The sequence below is a fragment of the Phodopus roborovskii genome, unplaced genomic scaffold, assembly GCF_943737965.1.
Source record: "Phodopus roborovskii unplaced genomic scaffold, PHOROB, whole genome shotgun sequence".
NCBI classification, from domain to species: Eukaryota; Metazoa; Chordata; class Mammalia; order Rodentia; family Cricetidae; genus Phodopus; species Phodopus roborovskii.
In genome coordinates this window covers 8,025,346-8,047,614 of record NW_026126599.1, presented here as the reverse complement: position 1 = coordinate 8,047,614, position 22,269 = coordinate 8,025,346, and the positions used below count along the sequence as shown (strand labels likewise).

The following is a 22,269-nucleotide window of genomic DNA, read 5'->3' as shown; positions in this document are numbered from 1 at the left end:
GCCTCAGTTTCCTAAGATACTGTAGTTTCACACTGTGCCCCTTGCTCTGCTATCCTACACTTTCATAGCTGAGTATCTTTACACATCTTGATTCCTACATATTCTTAGATGTCTAGTCACATAGGTTTAAAGGTCCATTTTTAATGCTGTCTGCTCATTGTTGGAAACCAAATCCAAGTTAAAAAAAAAAAAAAGTTATTTGGTAGGAATTGTGTTTTTTAGTTGCTTAGTTTTTGACCACTTTTCTCCTTCAAATTTGTTTTAACCATTTATATTTCTTTTGTGAGTTGAATGTTTATAATCTTTACCCATTTTTATAGTGTTTTTTTTTAATCTTGCAATTTTTAGTTTGTAATATGTCATTGTTAAGTTGCAAATAATTTTTGTCAGCTATATTTTGCCCTTTCCTTTTGTTCCAGATGGCCTTTTATATCATGATTTCTACTTTTGTCTAGCTGTGAATAAAATATATGCCTCTTGAGCTTTGGTTTTGGTGTCTTGATCATGAAATTCCATTCTATTGTACATTACAATGGTTAGTGATTGGCCCATAATATGGTCTCTGGACATGAATGTGAGGGATTATCTTGATTATTTGAGGTAGGAAGATGTACCCATTTGTGGGTGGCATCATTCATGGCAGGGCACCCTGAAAGATGGAGAAAGCTGAGCACTAGCATGCCTGCATTCATTGCTCTGTTCATGACTGTGGGTGTGGTGTGATCGGCTCCTTCAAGCTCAGCTGTTAGCCAAAATCAGTTGTCTTTCCCTTCAGTCGTTTTCGTCAGAGTATTTTATCATAATAGCAGGAAAAGACAGTAATACAAGTTAGGCATATTTATTCATGTTTTTTTAACTCATATCTTGAGATGCATTTTAGAAAAGGATGATTTTTGGCTTTTTCCCAGGTAGGCCAAATTAGAACCTTCAGAATGATATCTAGGAATTTAGTTTCTAATTCTCTTTGTTAATTTGTTTGCTTGCTGGTTTGTCTCTGTACCTCTGGTTTTATTCCTAAATTTTTATTTTTTTGAACTATTTTTGATGTGTGACATGAAATAGGTACCTAACCTTGTTTTTACTCAAAATATCTGTTCAGTTTTTTTCTTTGTTATATTGGATAATGTATATCTTATTTGCATGGAATGTCAATAATGCACATATTATTTGCTTAGGATAATGTACATCTTTGCTTAGACTACTAATAATAATGTACATCTTACTTATTTAGGATATACTCAGTTCTTAATTCTAGTTCTTGTTACTTAGCTCCTCTAGATTTGTGTTTTTTAATACCAGTACTACAGAATGTCATAGGTTCTTAACATTTTCAAGTTCTGCTATGTTTAAATGTATTCTTATAATAATTTACAAATCTTCTTTTCAGCGTGAAATAACTAAAAAGTTGGGGAACCCTAAACAGCCTACAAATCCTTTCTTGGAGATGATCAAATTTCTCTTGGAGAGGATAGCGCCAGTACACATAGATACCGAGTCCATCAGGTATTTGTCCTTATGAACATCACGGTTTCTCAGTCATGCATTTAATTGGTCACTCACAGTCACCAAAGTATCTGCTTATCAGTATTTGAATGTGCAGTCATCTATGCACTATATTTGTGAATACAGCTTGTGTCCATTCATGTTCAGATGGGTAGCTTTTCTCGCTTCTCATTTTGCTTTCACTTTATTACTTTACTTCAGAGAGCTCAAAAGGCTATCTGTGGGAGGCAGTATTTTATCTACGAAGAGATCCTAGGTGAGATTGTGCTTTTTCAGATATGGGAGAAAGAGTATTATATTATAGGCTTTAAGATTATCATAAGCCAAATTAACTAGATAGGGAAACGGGTGTTTGACAGTAACTTCTGTCTGTTAGCTATATTATAGACTAGAGAGGCTTGAGTGCTGTGTGCCCAGGATCAGCTATGGATGCTGTTAACACTGAACTTTGGGGCTCTTGTTACTCTTTTAGTCTTTGAGGTGGTGAGTGGAGGGGAAAGAAGAGTGCTTCCTTGAGGCTTTGTTGTGGTAGTCTCTGCATAGATGCTAGTATGGTGAGAAAGAAAACATGTTTGAGGAAGGTTTGAAAAGAGCATTCCTAAGTTACTGCTACCTGACAACACATGAGATAAGGAGTCAGGATACAGGGGTTCAAGTGCAAATAATGAATCCTCATACCTTGAAGGGGATAAAAAGGGCTTGTTTTCTTTTTTTGAATTAGATGAGAGACAACATAAAATTATTATTTTGACATGGCAAGAAATTACTTTTTCCCTTCCTTTCCTTCCTCCCCTTTTTGTTTCTGTCTGTCTTTATCTTTATTTAAATAGGTACTCAGGTGGCTCAAGTTGTTTTTGAATTCACCTTATAGCTGAGGGTGACCTTGAACTTCTAATCCTCCTGTTTTTACCTTCCAAGTGCTGAGATCACTGGAATAAGACACCACACCTGGCTACATTTTTTTCTGTAATCAAGTAACATTGAGTTTAAAATGAAATTACGAGAATTGAGTGGTATGCTGAGGTTAAGTAGAAAATGGAAAATACTATGGACAGATCCAGAAACCTGTTTACAGTAGGGAAATCAGAGATTGAGAAGACCAAGTTGTTTCAGAATTCTAAAGCTTAAAAAATGGTGAAACTTTTCACAAGTAAGGTATATGCTGTGTATTAGTTGACAGACCGAGGACCAAAAGAGCAGCCCCTTGGTTTCAGCAATCAGGAACTTCCTTCCTTCAGAAGGGTGTTAAGGCATAAATAGCAGCAAGAAGTAGCAGTTTCTGCTTATAATATATGTGGGTGAATTCTAAGCATTGGTGACTTTATAGAATGGGAACTGCCTCCAAGTATGAACAGTGGCTTAGGTGTCAAATTAGATTCATTAAGTGGCTGCAGAGTCACCAGAGAGATGCGGAAGGTGTCCTTTCAGTCTTGGAATGGAAGGTAGCATCTTTAAGTTTCCTTTTATTATTACTGCTGAACATTTGCAAATAAGGAACAAAAATTTCCCCCAACATTACTTAGCTAATTCCATTTCTTTAGGGAATTTTGTTTTTTGTTAACTGATTACAAGAATGATAAGGCTAAGATCCCAGTGTTTTCTTCTAAATATATTAATAAATAGTAAATTACACAATTGTATTTGGATTTTGTTTTTAGTTTTTCTTTTTTTTGACTTTGGTACATTAAGTAGTTTTACTGTCTACATTTTCATCTGTAATTGGTCTGGAGTGTAGTGTAATATGTGCATCAAGATTTACTGTTTTTATTGTACATGTTAGCTGGTTGTATTAGCTTATTCATTATTTTTAAAATTGATTGAATCACATTTGATTTGTCGTGTCTATTCATTGTTGAACAAATTCTTGTATGTTTTGCATGTTGATTTTCCTGAGGTTTATTTATTTATTTTTTTTTTTAGCAGATTTGTCTTAAAGAGGAAGCCTTTATCTCCTCTTCGCCACATGTTTGGCAATAGGCATACATTGGTCTTCCAGATGGTCAGGAGTATACATGGGTCAGACTTCCCTTTCCTGAGGACATGAGGATTCTGTTTGCAACTTGTATTCCTAATTATTTATGTATTTTGACTTCTCAATGTGAATACATTTCCCCCTTTGTGCTTTTTAGCTGACTTTTGCTGATAGAGAATATTATTGTTGTTCTGAGAGCTTTGGTTATATCTCCTTGCTGACTTCTCTTGTTAATTTCTTAGACTAACATACTGAGTGTGTCTCATTATATATGATGTTGTTCTTGTCATTTGTTCCTCACTGAATACTTAAGTAGCCTTTAAAATAGTTTTTCCAGTTTGTCATTTTTCTGGCCGATGCCTCCCCCAGGCTGTGTGTGTGATTAGATCTAGTTCTGCTGCTGCTTTCTATCTTCTTCACAGCCCCCATTCTTAGCAGCCCAAAGAAGGAACTTCATTTTCCTTCATGACTTTCTTTGCAGTCCTGTGGGCTGATGCTGTTAATGTGTGTGCTCATATACTTGTGACCTTCCTACCCATTGTTATAGAAGAAACTAAAAGTTAAAATTTTTTAATGTTTCTACTGTACAGAAGAATCTTGGTACTGTTAGAAATAAGACTTAGGTTGGAGATATTCATTTGAGCAATTGGAGATATGAGAATAAGGAAAACTAATTTTATCAAAACAAGGAAAACTTACTTAGGAAAATACATAAATGGAAACACTTGACAGAAATGTTTTTTACTGCACACACACACATACATGCATATATATACATATATATGTATATATATATATTGTACATACATACATATAATAGTACATATACAAAGACCCAAGTCAGAATAACTTGCAAGGTCTCAGGTCTTTCCTACTGTGTGTGTCTTGTAAATTAAATTCAGGTCATCAGGCTAGGTGGCAAGGGCCCATAAACCCTGAGCTATCTTGTTAACTAGAAATAGACTTCGTAAGTAAGAAAAAGAAAATTTTAAACTCTTGTTAGACAGATATACTTCATTCTTTGTTTGATACTAAATTTGAGCATAAAATATTTTTTTAAAGAAGTGGCTCTACTTAATATTTCAAGAACCATTGCATAAATTTTATTTTGATATTTTTTATGTTCACACTGTTACTTTATTACTTGATTTGTGGTGTGAATGATTGCTTTAAATCATTGTCAATGAATCACTGAAATTTACTTAGAATAAGATCAGGCTATCTCTAAAGTTGGAAAACACTGCTGTGCTTTGCCAGGTGTTCTCTTTTCCAAGGTTTTTTTGGCCTCTGATGCAGGTTTAGCAGCAGGTCTGTGCTTTCTGACTCTTGGATCTTTGTCTGACACAAATCCATGTTGCAGTTTTAGAGTGCTTAATGCTGCCCTTTGATTGTCGTTTAGACAAAAATCATTTGTCTGATACTAGGCCTTCTCTGGAAAAGACACTAATAAAGGTACAGGTGACATTCAAAAAGGTTTCATTTGCATGGGTGAAGGAAAAGAACTGATTTTGAAAAGATTTTTCTGTAATTTGTTTTATAATAATGTTTGGTTAATAACCATATAAAATATGTACTGTGTAGTTATTTAATATTTTTAGGGACTTTTCTTAGATACTGCTCACGTATTCCAGTTGAAAGAAATAACCCTTTCGTTTTCTTGTCATACTTCAGTGCTCTTATAAAGCAAGTGAATAAGTCAATAGATGGGACTGCCGATGATGAAGATGAGGGTGTTCCAACGGATCAAGCTATCAGGGCAGGCCTTGAGCTGTTGAAGGTAAATACTTGTCTAAACTTGTTTCTAATTAGACAACTGGGTTTTTTGTTGTTGTTTTGTTTTTTTGGTGTGTGTGTGTGTGTGAGAGAGAGAGAGAGAGAGAGGGAGAGAGAGAGAGTTTAAAGGCAGGGTTTCACTGTGTGTGTCTGACTCGTTGAGAACTTGTAGTGTAAACATAGGGATCTGTTTAAGTTCCTTTCCAGGTTCCAAAATTGGGAGTTTATATTGCTTGTTCTAAAAATTTGCTTCTCCAAGTTTTACAGCCTATTTAGAAAGATTTCTTGAACCAGGCAGTGGTGGCGTATACCTTTAATCCCAGCAATCAGGAGGCAGAGGCAGGCGGATCTCTGTGTGAGCTCGAGGCCAGCCTGGTCTACAAAGTGAGAGTCCTGGACAGCCAAGACTACACAGAGAAACCCTGTCTCATAAGAAATTAAAGGGAAAAAAAAAAAAAAGATACCACTGAAAAATGCTTACTTTTAAATGAAAAAAAAAAAAAAAAAAAAAAAAAAAAAAAAAAAAAAAAACAGAAATCAACATGGTTTTAAGCTAAATAAAACTGCATCTTTACTAAATAAAAAGATCTTCTGCCTCTACCTCTCCAGTGCTGGGCAGCTATAGGCATGTGCCACCACGCAGAGCAATAACAAAATTTGGGTTTTGTGGGGTTTTTTCTCTTTTTTAATTTCTGGTTTTGGTTTTTCAAGACAGGGTTTCTCTGTATTGCTTTGGAGGCTGTTCTGGGACTAGTTCGGTAGACCAGGCTGGCCTTGAACTCACAGAGATCTCCTATGCCTTCCGAGTGCTGGGACTAAAGGCATGAGCCACCAACTCCCGCCTAGTAATAACATTTTTAAGCATCTTGGTTGGGTATTACTGGCCTGTGAGCGCTTCTTCCCATGTAACATACAGAGAGCTACATCATATCACACGTTATCTTTTACTGCATACTGGCTCCTAGCAAAAATAATGAATGTGAAATGGTGACTACTCCAGTGTATCATAACTTTGCTTTGTTCTTATTGTGTAATGTCTTTTTTTTTTTTTTTTTTTTAAAAGACTGAAAGTCATAACTAGCTCCAGGAGAACAAGATCTTCGAAATTCTTGGAAATATATACAATTAAAATTTTTCTAGACACAATTTTTTTGTGTATAAATTTTTATGTTGTCTTACACAGAAATTGTATATAATACATTTTCCATTTTATTTTGCAGAGAAATAGTTCCTATATGCCATCTATAGTGTGTGAAAGTACCACTCTCTTAATGTTCACAACCATGTGATGCTGCTATTTTAGAAAATGTGCTAATCTGCTAGGCACAGGCAGTATTGTAATTTCTGCATTGTTACTAGTGATCTACCTTTGTACATTAACAAGTTCTGTTTCCCATTCACTCACCATCCTTTATGTATCTACTGATGCCTTAATCTTTAAACATTTGATTTGAATGAACTTCTAACTTACTTTGCTTTCTTATGGAAACTATTTGATGAATAAAAATTATTATAATTAGGTTATAGACTAGTATTACAATTAATACTCATGAAAAGTAAGTAGAATGTTATTTGGTCAGTTTTATCACTTTGACAGATTATCTAAGAAGGTAAATTGAGGGAAGGACTTTTCCTGGCTCCTGACTTCTCAGCCCTTTGTCCAGAGTCACTGGTTTCCTTTGTCTCTTCACCTGTGGTAAGGCAAGATTATCGTGGCAGCAGGGGGCACCTTATAGCAGTTGAGAAACTCAGAAAAGAAGGGTGTGGGGATAAGTAAGGTATATACCCTTCCAAATCACCTTATCTGTGAATTCATCAGGGAATTAGTCCATTGGGGAAATCAGAATCCCCATGGTCCAATTAGTTTTCATGTGCCAATCATCTTGTTATTAAACTCCTAATGCAGGAGCCTTTGGGAGGTACTTTTAGATTTAAACTGTATTATTCCCACCGTGGCTTCTATACAGGGTTTCTCTATAGCTTTGGGGCCAGACCTGGAACTGGCTCTGTAGACCAGGCTGGCCTTGAACTCATAGAGATCTGCCTGCTTCTGCCTCCCAAATGCTGGGATTAAAGGCATGCACCACCACTGCCCTGTAGGACCTGTAATTATTCTTATGGGCTGGTTCTGTACATTGCCTAGAATTTTCTCAGCAGACATTTTGTGATCTGGCATTTCTGACATCCTAGGGTCTTCAATACAGCAGCTCTGGATTCACTTTCAGGGACTGTCAATAGGAAATCTGATACTGCTTTGACATCTGCATGGAAATCTCCATGACCTTACAGCAGTTGCATTTTTGCATGTCTGAAAGGCTAGCATTACATGGGAGATGACAGAGTTTGCCACCAGATCAAGCAGAAGCTGGGCATTTTCAATTGTGGCAGCAGCATTTTGCTGGGAAGTAATTTCTGGGCAAACTACTACTTATATGAGCAGGACATGTTAGAACTCTCTTGCTAAAGCCTTTCAGATGATTTTACACTCTCATATTCTTGAGTCTATGTTGGGGATCTGGTTATCCCTCAAGGCATCTTTCCTATTGTTCTAATGCAACATATTTGGCTTCTTTTTGCCATCTCTTCAGTAACCACACTTTCTTCAACACACCTTTCCTTATAGGTAAACTGCAATTTTTTTTTTTTTTTTTTACATACTTTGTTTTATCTTTTTGTTCCTTCTTCTTGCGGTGAAATTGACTAGAAGCAGCCAGTAATCTGTATGCTATATTCTAAATACCAAATTATCTCTGCATTTTCCCTACCAATTCCCTACCATTCTTTTAAATATAGTCTCACACTCATTCTCAGGGCACCAACTAAACAAATGAGTTGCTGGACTAACATGGCTGCCTGTCTCCCCCCCACCAGTTCCCAGTAGAACCCTTGGTTAAACCTAGAGTCCTTTCTGTTACTGTCAGCATCTGCTTTTACACTCCCACTGGAATCTCTCAGTACATTCCAGCTAAGGCATTTTAGCCTTTCTTTAGCCAGCTTTCCTAAGCTTTTCCTATTCCTCCCATAAACCAGCTTCAACACTTTCTGAACTACCTGATCAGATGTGGTCGTAGTAACGGTGCCACTTTTCAATACCCGTTTTCTGCTTCAGCCAGCCTTTCATCACTGTGACAAAATACCTCAGCAAACCAAATGAAAGGATGAAGGACTTATTAGGCTCATAGATTTCACTCCGTGGTCACTTGTCTTCATTGTTTCTGCCCATTGTGGTGGGGCAGAAATAAAATAGGAGTACAGAGTAGACTGTAGCTGCTTATCTTCTGGCAACCAGGAATCAGAGACAGAGTAGAAGAGTCATATTCTTGAAAGGCGTGCCCCCAGTACCTATATTTTATATTTAAAAGCTTTATGAAACCATAAATTATGTTTACTCAAATTCTATTGGTTATTCAAAATGCTAGATTAGCTTCCTGAGTGTTTATTTTTAAATCCTTGTAATCAAATATATCATATAATTTCCTGAAATTTCTATTTATTCTTTTGAACTTTTAGCTTTCTTATTTGCATCTTTGTATATAGCTGTAAATAACATTATTATTTTGATTATAAATCTTTGAAAATGACACTATATAGTATCTTTTGTTACTTAGTATTTTTGCATTCTGTATTTGAATTCCATTAATCTACACTTGTAATCCTATAATGGGGCTGAGAAGATGGCTCAGTGGGTGAAGTGCTTGCTCGTAAACAGGAAGACCTGAGTGTGGATCCCCAGGCTGGTGTGCCTGTACCTTCAACTCAGTGAGGAAGAGACAGGCAGGACCTGGGGACTCACTAGCTGACTCTACCAGTGGAAATTGAGCTCCAGATTCAGTGGGAGACCCCAAAAACAAAGGTTGGGAGTGATAGTAAAAGACACCCAGAGTGACCACTGACCCCACATGTTCACAGACAAATGAGCATTCTTTCTCTCTCTATGCCTGTATGTATGTCTCTATAAGGGTGTTAGAAGTCCTAGAACTGGAGTCATAGGCAGTTGTGATTGCCATGTGGGTCCTGGAAATTGAACCCAGGTCTCCTAGAAGAATAGTCAGTGCTCTTAACTACTGAGCCATCTTTCCAGCCCTAATATCTGCTTCTCTCTCTCTCTCTCTCTCTCTCTCTCTCTCTCTCTCTCTCTCTCTCTCTCTCTCTCTCTCTCTCTCTCTCTCCCTCTCTCTCTCTCTCCTCTCTCTCTCTCTCTCCTCTCTCCTCTCTCCCCCCTCTCTCTCTCTCTCTCTCTCTCTCTCTCTCTCTCTCTCTCTCTCTCATCCAAAGGGTTTTGTTTGTTTTCAAACACAACCTATTATTTTGCAAGAATTTATGATGGAGTGTTTGATATGATTTTCTCATACTAGATGTGTGGTTTTCTTAGGATTATTTTCTGTTTCCTGTTTTTGTTTGTTTTGTTTTGAGACAGGTCTCACTATGTAGACCTGGCTTGCTTCAAACTCTGATATCTACCTGCCTCCTGAGTGCTGGGATCAAATGTGTGTACCACTAGGCCCAGCTCAATTGCAGTTTTTGTTTGTTAGCTTTTGTTTTTGTTTTGAGACAGGGTCTTGTATAACCAAGGCTGGCCTTATATTGCAGATAGTGAGGATAACCTTGACTGTCTCTTTATATACTCCCTGATGATGGGTTTATAGTCATGTACCACCAATTTCAGTTCTACGCAGTGTGGAGATGAAACTCAGGGCTGTGTGCCTGCTGGGCATGCACTCTCCCAAGCTGAGCTACATGCTGTTGCCTTCTTTAAAGTCTATTGTAATATGTGTCTAGGTTCTTATAAATCTTGATCTGGTTGCTTTATCTTTTTGTTAGATGATTTTCTTTACTACTTTTTCATTGTTGATTTGATTTGACAGTGTTCCTTCTGACCTGATAAGTATACATTTCCTAATTTACTTTAGGAAAAAAAAAAACATCTTTACCTAGTCTCTTCTAATGATTATTTAGAAAAATGAGTGATGTTTTGTTATATTTCCTATATGTTCCCTTTCCTCTTATCCTCATGTCCTTCCCCTGAAGAAAGTAAGTGTCAATCCAAATACAAATTATTTTGACTAGGAATGTGTTGACATTCCACACAGGAATATAGCACAGTTAATCTTGAATTATTTATTGATTGGTATTATTTCTAAAAGTGTATATTACAAACATGAAAAGATTTTACAGATAATGTTTATAAACCCTTTGCAGGTACTCTCTTTTACACATCCCATCTCATTTCATTCTGCTGAAACATTTGAATCCCTTCTGGCTTGTCTGAAAATGGATGATGAAAAGGTGGCAGAAGCTGCCCTACAGATTTTCAAAAACACAGGGAACAAAATTGAAGAGGATTTCCCACACATCAGATCGTGAGTTGGGCTTTTCCTGATAAATGCTTTGGATATACTTTTGATTGAGTTTTGAGGAAAATTGCTGTATGTTAATTATGCTAGAATGTAGACTTGATTCTTCTGAGAAAGCATTGGTTGGTATTTAAGGTTTTGTTAGATAGACGACAAGCATGGTACAGCTTTGTGACACTTTGCTGTTGCTTAAGAATTTAAAAACCATTTCATAGAGTAGTTCCTGTTGTATGCTAGTATAAGATGGACAGTTCACATGGATCTAAGGCACAATATGAAATTTCAGAAGTGTTAATTTAGTGTGTGTGTATGTGTGTGTGTGTGTGTGTGTGTGTGTGTGTGTGTACACCTTGCAAGCTCACTTGTACCTGACACATGGGCAGGTCAGAGGACAACTCCGGAGAAGAGTCAGTTCTCTTCTTCCTTGTGGGTTCCATGAGAAATGAACTCAGATCATCTCTCGTGCACTGAAAGTGCTTTTATCCACTGAATAATCTTGCTAGCCAATGTCCTCTCGGATTAAGGGTACTCCATCACTTTTATGACAGGGCACTTAATACAGGGAAGTAGGAAAACATGGAATACTCATCTTTAGTATAGTGTTTCAGTACTCTAGTATTTCCAACAATTGGAAATTTATAAGCTATAGAGAATCTCTACTAAGTGCTAGCAATGTTCAAGATACCATAATCTCCCAGCAGACTACATCTTCATTCTTTTTGTCATTGCTTGTTTGTTGTACATCTTCCTTCCTAGTTTCTGGAGAGATCCACATGTGGTCCTGATGTTGCAGGTGATTGTTTCACTTCTGGCCGAGAACTACCCCTCCAGGGATCTGTGGTCTGGTTTAGATGCTTCTTCAGAATTGCCTGTGAACTATTTTTCCTTGGTCCACATTAAGCTTTTAGAGGGAGGTGTAACTTTTGCTCTTCTGTTCTGGTTATATGAACTGGAGTGAAATGAAGAACTCATTAGTAAATAAGACCAAGCTATTATTTCAATGGTAATTCAAACCTACCAGAATCGGGGCCTGGAGAGATGATGGCTTAATGGTTAAGAGCATTGGCTGTTCTTGTAGAGGACCTGACTTTGGTTCCAAGCACCCACATACTGGCTCACACCATCTGTAACTCCAATTCTGCAGAGTCTAATACCCTTTCCATGGTGTTAGACAAACATGCAGATTAGCCGTACACATAAAATCTATAAACCAAAAAATCCTACCAGAATTTTATAATAGTAGTCTTTTTGGTAATGTTTGGATCTGTCTTACTAACTTTTTTTTTTTTTAAAGATCTGTTTGTTTATTTTTTAGTTATATATACATGTGTGTATCCCTTCAGACCAGAAGAGGGCACCAGATTTCATTATGGATGGTTGCGAGCCATCATGTGGTTGCTGGGAATTGAACTCAGGACCTCTAGAAGAGCAGCCAGTGCTCTTAACCTCTGAGCCATCTCTCCAGTCCCTGTCTTATTAACTTTTAAATGAGTTCATGATGTATGCATCTCTATGGGATGATGCTCTTCCTATACAAATCAGATCAGAGAGCAGTGTGACTTTACCCATGGACTGTGTGTAACTATATACTATGTATTGTATCTTCATCTGATAGGCTGTCTCTGTTAAACTGCCTGCTATTCAACAGAATGTGGTTACTCATCTAAGTGAGGAATCTAACACTTAGACAGGCAAATTGTTCTAGGTCATAGCTAGCAAGTGGCAAATCTGTGACTTGAATTTGGGCTTGAGTCCATTATCCATGGAACTATATCCCTTTGGGCATAGTTTCTATTTTCTTCTTATATCTCTTTCTTACTGATTTTTAGTTAGCATGCAAGATAATGGGTCTCATTACATACACACACATTCAAACACACACGTGTATATGTTTATGCATGTATCTCCTTTTACCTCACTTATATCTGCCCATTCCATTACATAAAATCTGTTTTGTTTTGTTTTGTTTTTTTCTATCCACTGAACTCTTGTTGGACATTTTGGATATTGTGAGTGGTATAGCAGTAACATGAATTTACAGATGCTTCTATGACATACTTAATACTCTTCTGGTATATACCCAAGAGAAGTACATCAGGATCACTTGGTAGTTCTATTTTTAGTTTTTTGAGAAAACTGCTTACTGATTCCCATAGCAGCCCTTCCAACTCACATTCCATCAGCCATGTATAAGGTTCCATTTCTCAGATGTCCTTGATAGTATTTGTTGTTTCTTAATGAGACAGAATCTCTGTGTCTTAGTCAGGGTTTCTATTTCTGTGAACAGACACCATGACCACAGCAACTCTTACAAAAGAAAATACATTTAATCGGGCGGCATACATTTTCAGAGGTTTAGTCCATTATCATCATGGTGCAACATGGTGGCATGCAGGCATGCCGGCAGACATGGTGCTGGAGAGGCAGCTGAGAGTCCTGCATCTTGATTCACAGGCAACAGGAAGTGGTCCTTCTCACTGGACCTGACTTAGGTATATATGGGACTTCAAAGCCTGCCTCCACAGTGACATACTTCTTCCAACAAGACCACATCTACTTCAACAAGGCCACACCTCCAAATAGTGCCACTCCCTTTTGGAGCCCATTTTCTTTCAGACCACCACACGTTGTAATTCTACTATGCATTTATCTGATGGCTAAGGGGGTTGGGCACTTTTCCAATAATTTTTGTTTTTTGGTTTTTTTTCCTGATCTTATTTTGGTTAATGTCTATTAAATTAACTGGCCATCTGTGATTCACTTTTTGTTTGTTTGGTACTTTAAGTTTTGGGATACTTTATAAATTCTAGATCCTAATTTCCTATCAGATGCCTAGTTGGTAATTTTTTTTTTCCTCCATTCTGTATACTATTGTCAGTGTTTCCTTTGCTGTACGTTAGGTTTTGAATTTCATGCAATTCCATTTCTTGATTCTTGGAATTATTTCCTTCCTGAGCTATTAATAGTCCTGTCCTAAGCCTGTATCCTGAAGCTTCCCTCTAGACTTTTCAGAATCTTACGTTAAAGTGTTTAATCCACTTTTATTCAGATAAGATTTTTCTGCATGCTGAAGAGATCCAGTTTTCCTGTACCAATTGAAGAGCTGATCCTTCCCAATGTATGCTTTTGTTACCTTCATCAAAATTCAGGAGGCAGTGTGTGTTTGTAAAACCTTTCTTGTATAACTAAGTTTGGCTTCAAGTTTGCTTCATTACTTTTCTAGTGATGCCAGCCTGATTTGCTTCCATTCACTCTTGAGTCTGTGAATGTATGCCATTGAAATGTTTCCTGGCTACAGCAGAAAGCTGGATCTTGTTTATTATTCATGCAGCTACTGTATGTCTTTTAATTGCAGAGTTAACAATATTTGCAATTGGTTATTGAGAGAGGTTTGCATGTGTTATCACCCTGCTTTTGCAACCCTGTGGAGGGTTCTCAGTAGTACAAATCTTCTGATCTTAACCCAGCCCTGTAGGTTTCATCAGGTTCTTGACTTTCTGTAAGTTTCCTAATCATAGCCTCCTGCTTCTTCCAGGAGGAAAGGGTTCAATTCTGTGAAAATAGCTATACTATAGCTGGGTTAGTGCTAAGGTGTGGCTTTAGTTTGTCCATGTTTTGGACTCTCCCTATCTCCTGATCAATTTTGAAAGTTACCTTTGTTGGATCTAGGAATCTGGTTGGCATAAAATACATGAATCTGCTGCCCTGGCTATCAGGGATTTTGTGGGGTAGTCTGATAGAATTCTATTTGTTTTTATTTGTGGGTTGCTGCTTTCCTCCTAAGGCTTTAAATGTATTATCTTTATTTTACCCTTTCTGTGTCTTGACTGTGATGTGTTTGGAAGAGGTTCTGTGGTCATGTCTATTTAGGGTTTTAAATCCCTTTTGTGCTTGGGTGTCCCTTTTGTTAGGTTTGGGAAATAGTCTACAATTTTATTGAATAGACTCTCCGTGACTTTACTTTTTACTGGCTTCTGCATGGATCCCTAAGTTTGGCATCTTGATCATATCTGAGTGTTGTTGGAAGTTGTCGTCAGGATCATTTATTTACCTGTTTTCCTTTCAGTGTCTGAAAGTGTTTTCCTGGTCTTTTCACAGTCTTAGATCTTCATGGTCTAGTCTAGTGGTGATGTTTTCTGTTGTGTTTTTTTATTTTGATTCCTGAACTTTTCATTACATTTCTAAACCTCTTCCTCCCACCCAGAATTCCAGATTCTGTTTTGATTGCCTCTTCCGTATTTCTGGCTTTCTTACCCATACCCATTTTGCTGGCTTTCTTTCTCTCCTGTGCTGCTGGTTTGCTTTTCCTTGCTCCTGCTGCTGATTTCCTAACTTCATTCACTGGCTTATATCCTCTTTGAAGTCATTAATACAAATAAACTTTTGAATTCTTCATCCAGTATTTACCCATCTTAGTATCCTTGATCTTTTTGAGGACTCTGATTGGCTTTCTTTGTGTTTCCTGTGTTTCTGAGTTATGATTGTCATATCTGTTGTTTTGGCTGTCTTGTAACCTGGGGATCTACTTAGTGAGTAGCCTTACTCCCTAACACTACCCAGAGAGGACAGAGCAAACTGCTATTATACAACTACACCAAACTAAAGATAAAAAAAGATTTAAAATAACTAAATGCCACTAATACATCAGTGATGTAAAACTGAAAATGACACAAAAGGCATAAAATGTGCAACGGGTTAAATCATTTAACCAAATGTAGATTAGCAATTGAATGGGTTAAGAAAGGAGCCAGGAAAAGGCGGGGTGGGGCCATGGGGGAGGCAGGGCAAGTAGAGCAGAAGTAGAATTAACTAAAAAAAAGAAGCCAGTCATGGTGGCACATGGGAGGTAGAAACAGGCAGATCTCTGTGAGTTTAAGGTTAGCCTGATCTACCCTAGCAATTTCCAGGACAGCCAAGGCTAAGGGCAACCTAGGGCGACCCTGCCTCTACAGGTTCAAGCCGGATGGAGTCCCAACACAGAGATGGGGAAGTGGACATGGGCCCCCACTAATAAGAAGCTATCTCCAGTTGATACCTGGTGGCAAAGGAAGAATTATTTTCCTCCAGTGTAGTCTCACTGGGAATATTAACAGCACATTACTATAAGCCCCATGCCTCAGAGAAGTTGACCAAGACAAAATGGATTCATTGGTATTTTTAAGGACTTTATTTCTTGTTTTGCTTCATTTGGGCATTTTTGTCTTATTGATCTTTTGCTTATGTATTTTGGTTTCCATTTATGTGTATATTGCTTGTTGTTTAAAGAGAAAGAGAAAAACATAAAATTATCTGGGAACGATATCAAAATATATTGTATAAAAATTTTCAATTAAAAAAGGAAGAAAAGTAATGTTATGAAGGTAAAGAGGAAGGAACAAGAGATTAATAAACAGAAGAAAAGGAAAGAAGATTGTTCAATAGTCAAAACTGTGATACATGATAAACAGAAGAAAGGTAGTAGAAAGTAAAAGCAATCTAAAATTTTATTTTTAAGAGTAATAAGATAAATCCAAATAGTACTAAAAATACAGTGTGTGTAGTGGGGGGGGGGATACAGGTTAAAAAAAGGAGAAGACATTACCAACAATGGGTGATATGTGGGTAAATGTAAAAAGGGGGAAATACAAAGTCAAAAACAGCTTTTTAAAATATGAAGTAAGATATAAATTAAAGTATAGTAAAATAAATACAGAGGGGCAGGGCAGTGGCACACACACCTTTAATCCCAGCACTCAGGAGGCAGAGGCAGGTGGATCTCTGTTAGTTCGAGGCCAGTCTGGTCTACAGAGTGAGTTCCAAGACAGCTTGCCTCTGTCTCTTGAGTGCTGGGATTAAAGGCATGCACCTCTACTGTCTGGCTGATGGGCTCGTCTCATGCAGGTACCCACCCCTGATGTGGCTTCATGGATGCAACAGTCATGTCATGTCTTGAAGACAGTATTTGACAGACTTCTCCTATCCCTTTTGCTTCCTTCTGTTCACTGAGTTTTGGAGAAGGTGATCTAGATGTCCCCTTCAAGACTGAACACTCAACAATGACTTGACAAATTATGAATTTCTGTGTTAACTGTTCCCTCCTCACATAGAAGCTTCTCTGACCTTGGTTGAGATGGTATTAATCTGTGGGTATAAACATAAAATTACCTTTTTAATGTATTGTTTTTATTTCCTGTTGTTTTAGAGCCTTACTTCCTGTATTGCATCACAAATCCAAAAAAGGACCACCTCGTCAGGCCAAATATGCCATCCATTGCATTCATGCCATATTTTCTAGTAAAGAGACCCAGTTTGCACAGATATTTGAGGTAATGAAAAATTTTTTAATTCATTAAGAAATATATAGTGATTTTGCAGAATATTCTCAATGGGAAATTTACTGTGTGCTATCAGGATTTGAATTAGTAAAATCAACATTGGCAGTAGTTAAAATAGGAAAACTTTTTTCATGGGTTTAAGGCTACTGCAGATTCAAAAGTCAAATACTGCATTATACTTTTTGATACTGCTATATGTATTGGTTTTTGGAGGGTTTTCATTGGGTATTATATAATCACAGTCAGTGATAGTATGTGACAGTAATGAACTTACTCAGTCAATTTGCAAGTTTAAGTTTGAATTTTGAATGTAAATTTGTTCTAATGGGTAATACAAACAAGTTTAGATTTAATGACTAAGCTAACTGTGCTACATGAAGTGTATTTTTAATGTTTCATACTATTTTCTGTACATGTTAATTAACTTTCACCTTGAGGAGGTGTTTTATTACAGCCAGCCATGAGAATAGTCTCTAGCATTATTATTAAAACAGAAACTAGCAGAAAAGTCTATAAAAATGATTTAAAATTTTATTTCTGGAGCTTTAAATGGAAGTCAAAGCAATTTGGAGACCATAGTAAACTTTATTTTGACACTTTATCTCTGAGGTACAAACTTGTATGGTTATTTTATCATATTTTCATGTATCATGTTAAAATACCTGAATTCTGCATTTTCCAAATAGCACTTTGATTTATATAGCAAGTAACTTATCTTAATTTATATGCATTTGGGGATGTCTTGTTTTTATTTATAAAGATGACTTCATTAATTAATGTTGGTTTATAGAAAAATTTGTTTTTATTGATTAACCTTTTTTTCCATTAATGGTGGTCACTCTGAGAACAATAGTGATATGACCTGGCTTTGTAAAGATTTTTGCTGTGTCGCTCTTACAATGTAGAAGGTTTGCTGGTTTTCTGAGAAAATACTTTTTCATGGTCACTAGCCTTTTTCCATGATCTGGCCTTTAATTTTTCTCTTCAAAAATAATTTCATTAATACATTGTGGAGATTATCAACTAGTAGTAATAAAAGAATTGAAAAAATTTATGCAACCATGTTTTTGTTTATAGTGTGACCAGCAGAGTGATATTTAGGTATGGACACAGTAGAAGTATTGAGGGAAATGACCAGGAAGGAATAGCAAAAGGTCAAGTCATCAAATGTTCTTGTTGGTTGCTTAAACCTCATATTGCCCTTGTGTATTGGAAGATCTTAGTTATATTGGTTGTCAAGTTTGCAATAGTTGATTTTCAGTGTTAGAAGATAGAACCACATTTACTTTTGTGTGTGTGTTCCTGTGTGTTTACATGTGTGCATAAGTGTGTGCCGTGCTTATAGAGACCAGAGGTCAGCACTGCTTGTCGTCCTCAATTGCCTTACAACGTGACTTTTGAAACAGTGTCTCTTACTGAATCTGGAGCTCATTCATTCATCTAGACAAGCTCTCCGGATAGCTTCAGGGCTGCTCCTGTCTGTTCCCACAGTGTTGGAGTCAGTCACTGATGCACTCAGCCTTTTCACTTATGTAGTGTTGAGGGTCTGTTGTCAGTTGGTGATGCTTGTGCATTAAGCATTTTGCCCACTGAGCCAGTTTCTAAGCCCTCAATATTTTCATTAAAGTGAAGCATTGGTGTTTCTGCTAAGTACCCTCTGCCCATTCTAGCCAGGTATTTACTTTTCACAAGTTGTCAATAATGTGCTTTTCCAGAGGCACTTTATTCATACTCAAGTAAGGATATAATAGACACACACACATTTTGTGTGTTCTCCCCCTTAACGCTTAATGATGGTGTAATTTAGTCACTCTTCTGATTTTCCCATTTTTAAAGTTTAGCGACACTCTTCAGTAATCATTCTGAGTATGACATTCTTCTGTTGTAATAAGGCACTAATGGTTTGGTTTTAAATCACATGAACAATAGTTTTGTTATAGAATTTAGTATTTGATGCTATCATTCTTCAGGACACCCAAAATTCAGTTAACTATACATAGGAAAAATTGGTTTTGCTACTGAAACTTTTATTTCGGTGTTGAAAAGGCTTAGGGACACATGTTCTTTCTGACTAGTGGTTCATTGTGGTCCTACTGGAGTCTTGCCTACTGGACCTAAGTCACGTAGAATGTAGACTTGTGGGGAAGACACAGTGCTTCTGCCTCGGTGTGGGCAAGTGTGGCCTACCTCATTTTCACTCCCATTTCCTTGACCAGAGCTCAGATGCCCTCCTCTGACTGCAAGAGAAGATGCAAGGCGGATTCTTCTTTATTCTTCAGAAGGAGGAGCAGAGTGAATATTAATTAGCCCTAGCAGTCTTTGACATTCATATACATGGTTGTAAGATATATGCTACATAATAAGATTGATGCTAAAATGCTTTCTTACCTATTTCTAAAATATGAGTTATGCAGAACTGGAAATGTCTAAATTTAATGTCTTCTAAATGACGGTAACTATAGAGGTCTACACTTAAGCTTGAGTTGCTGCTTATACCAGATCTGAAATTCTGTAGTGTTCATAATTAAAAGGTGAAATACAGGAGCAGTTTTATTTGTATCTATAGAGAACTGAATATATTTTCTTGCCTTCATTTTCAGCCTCTTCATAAGAGCCTAGATCCAAGCAACCTGGAACATCTTATAACCCCACTAGTCACTATTGGTCATATTGCTCTTCTCGCACCTGATCAGTTTGCTGCTCCTCTGAAGTCTTTGGTAGCAACTTTTATTGTGAAGGACCTTCTCATGAATGACCGGGTAAGTTATGTCTTTAGATTTGTTACCTTCATAGTGTTCTGCATGTGGTTTTATATTAAAGAGAGGTGGGATACATAACAACACTTCCACTTGGTTGCTTTCATTTAAGGTTTTCATCAGAAATAAAGTAACACTGGTACATCTTTGTTTGAACCGGGCATTTGATCTGCAATAGACCCCCCTGGGGAGTTGTAAGATAACACCCAATTGTGGCTGTTTTGGTTTTACATGAAACTAAATTATACAAGGACATGGAGTTTTGATTAAGTGGTGGACTTTTGGGGAGGAGACAGATAGGATCTTACTCTGTGGCCCTGGCTGGCTTGTAACTGGAGATGTGGATGAGACTGGCCTTGAATTCACAGTGATCAGCTTGTTTGTGCCCCTTGGGTGCTAGAATTAAAGTTGTAGACTACCATACCTGGCAGTTTTTTTGTGTGTGGGGATGAAGAACTTAGAATCTTGTGGGGGCACTTTGCCACTGAGCCATATCCTGGCCTGGTTGACTTTTTAATATGAAAGTAGAGATAATTTGAGGTTCTCAAATTTATGTTCAGCAGTGAAGATTTACTCTAGCTCCTTGTCAGATCATTTTGGTCCTGTTGGAAACTGGGCTTCAGGCTTTTTCAATAGTTTGTTTTTCTGGTGCTAGGAATCTAACTCAGGAGCTCCTGTGTTAGTTCCATTGAGTTTCCCTTATCTATGGCTTCAGTTATTGGTCAGTTGCTGTCTTTTCTTTGTGTCTAGGGTATATTTGTTTGGGAACTCTCTAAAATTCTCAGGTACTCATTAAGGCCTCTGCTACTTACTGGGCCCGTGATTCCTAATTTTATCCTTAAGTCCTGTGACGTGATGACAGGGTTGGTGGACCTCTCAGACTCCTCATTTTCCACTTTTAGAACAAGAAATCACCTTAGTCAGAAAAGTAATTGTTGTGCCAGGCTCAACTCTGTTGATGTATCCCTTCTTCAGATCATCTGTTCTGCTAATTGTTATTACTTTGGTACTTTTTTGCTGCTTACATACTGACTTTACAAAACCATTTGTTCTATCCTTTCTAATTGTTTTAGTAGGAAAGTTTTTAGAATAATCTAATCTGTCTTGTCAGAATAGATTAAATTCTTTCATGCCACCATTAATCTAACAATTTATCCTGTTTTATGTCATATAGGATATGGGCAAATGAAAGAATGTTACATTTATCCAATTTATGTTGAATAATATTGTTCACTCTTTGCTTTATTACTCACTCCGTAATCCTTGTTTTCTGTTTCCTTCCTGTTTATTTCATACTTATCACCTCATACTCATCTCATGCATGTCTGACTAGGATGCTCCTTTAGTTTTGTTTGTTCTTGATTCTTGTCAGCATTCTGTCATATGTTCTGCGCAGATGTTCTCAAGTCTGGGCTCACTTCACTGCTGTATCACTTCTCAGTTACTGCTGACGTTTCCTACCAGCATTTATTATCAGATGACTTAATCTCTGCCCACCTAATAGATACAAAGTTAGACCCTCCCTCCCTCCCCTCTCCCTCCCTCCTTCTGTCTCTTTTGGATTTTCCAGACAGGATTTCTCTGTGTAACAGCTCTGGTTGTCCTGAACTCACTTTGTAGATCAGGCTGGCCTCCAACTTACAGAGATCCTCCAGCCTCTGCCTCCCTCTGAGTGCTGGGATTAAAGGTATTTTCTCCCCCCCCCCCAACCAAAATTATACTTTTAATTTTCTTTTTTCTTTTTCTTTTTTTTTTTTTAACTAATGCTCAAGTTCATTTGACCAGTTATCATTCATACTGCCTTCTTTCTGCAATTACTTACAATGCCCTTTGCATGTTAAGTAATCTTTCCTTTATTGAGTACATGTTGCATAGTAGCCACAAGGTCCTATTTACAATGTATCATTTTCACTCTCTTTGTGTTGTCCTTTGAATAAAAGTTTTAACTTTAACATTTTTTCTTGTTATTTTCACATCCTGTGTAAGAAACCTGCTCTGTCCCGCTAATGTGTGAGATCTGATGTGTTATTTAAGCTTCAGTAATGCTTGTTTTACAAAAGTGCGTGCCCTTGCATTTGGGGCATAAATGTCCAAAATTGAGATGTCATTTTTTTCTTTTCTTTAATGAGTATGAAATGTCCTTCATCTCTTTTGACTAATTTTTGGTTAGATGTCTATTTTGTTAGATATTAGGATAGCTAGACCAGCTATCTATTCAATTGGAAAATCTTTTTCCATCCCTTTACTGTGAGGTTATGTCTATCTTTGATGTTGAGGTGTGTTTCTTGTATTCAGCGAGGGGAGGGGATGGGTCCTGATTTTTGTATCCATTCTATTACCTGTGCCTTTTTATTCTCGAATTGAGTCCATTGATTTTGAAAAACGTGTGTGTGTGGTGTGTGTGTGTGTGTGTGTGTGTGTGTTTCCCTTTGGATTTTACTGGTGTGAGATTATATATTGCTTGTGGGTTTGTAGGTATAGTTAACTTCCTTGGGTTAGTATTTTCCTTCTAGTACCTTCTGTAGAGCTGGAATTGTGGATAGATACTGTTTAAATTTGACTTTGTCATGAAATACCTTGCTTTCTCCATCTATGGA

General features: G+C 37.2%; 1 protein-coding gene across 3 annotated transcripts in view; it reads left to right on the top strand.

Annotated features, from left to right (window-relative positions):
• Positions 1 to 22,269, top strand: part of Pds5b (PDS5 cohesin associated factor B) — a 128,998-nt gene that overhangs the window by 79,945 nt on the left and 26,784 nt on the right. For all 3 annotated transcript variants that reach the window (XM_051205143.1, XM_051205145.1, XM_051205144.1), the window contains exons 17-21: positions 1,388 to 1,503; positions 5,147 to 5,252; positions 10,448 to 10,608; positions 16,784 to 16,907; positions 19,517 to 19,675. In XM_051205143.1, the coding sequence (XP_051061100.1) occupies positions 1,388 to 1,503; positions 5,147 to 5,252; positions 10,448 to 10,608; positions 16,784 to 16,907; positions 19,517 to 19,675 (666 nt within the window). The remainder of the gene's footprint in view (positions 1 to 1,387; positions 1,504 to 5,146; positions 5,253 to 10,447; positions 10,609 to 16,783; positions 16,908 to 19,516; positions 19,676 to 22,269) is intronic.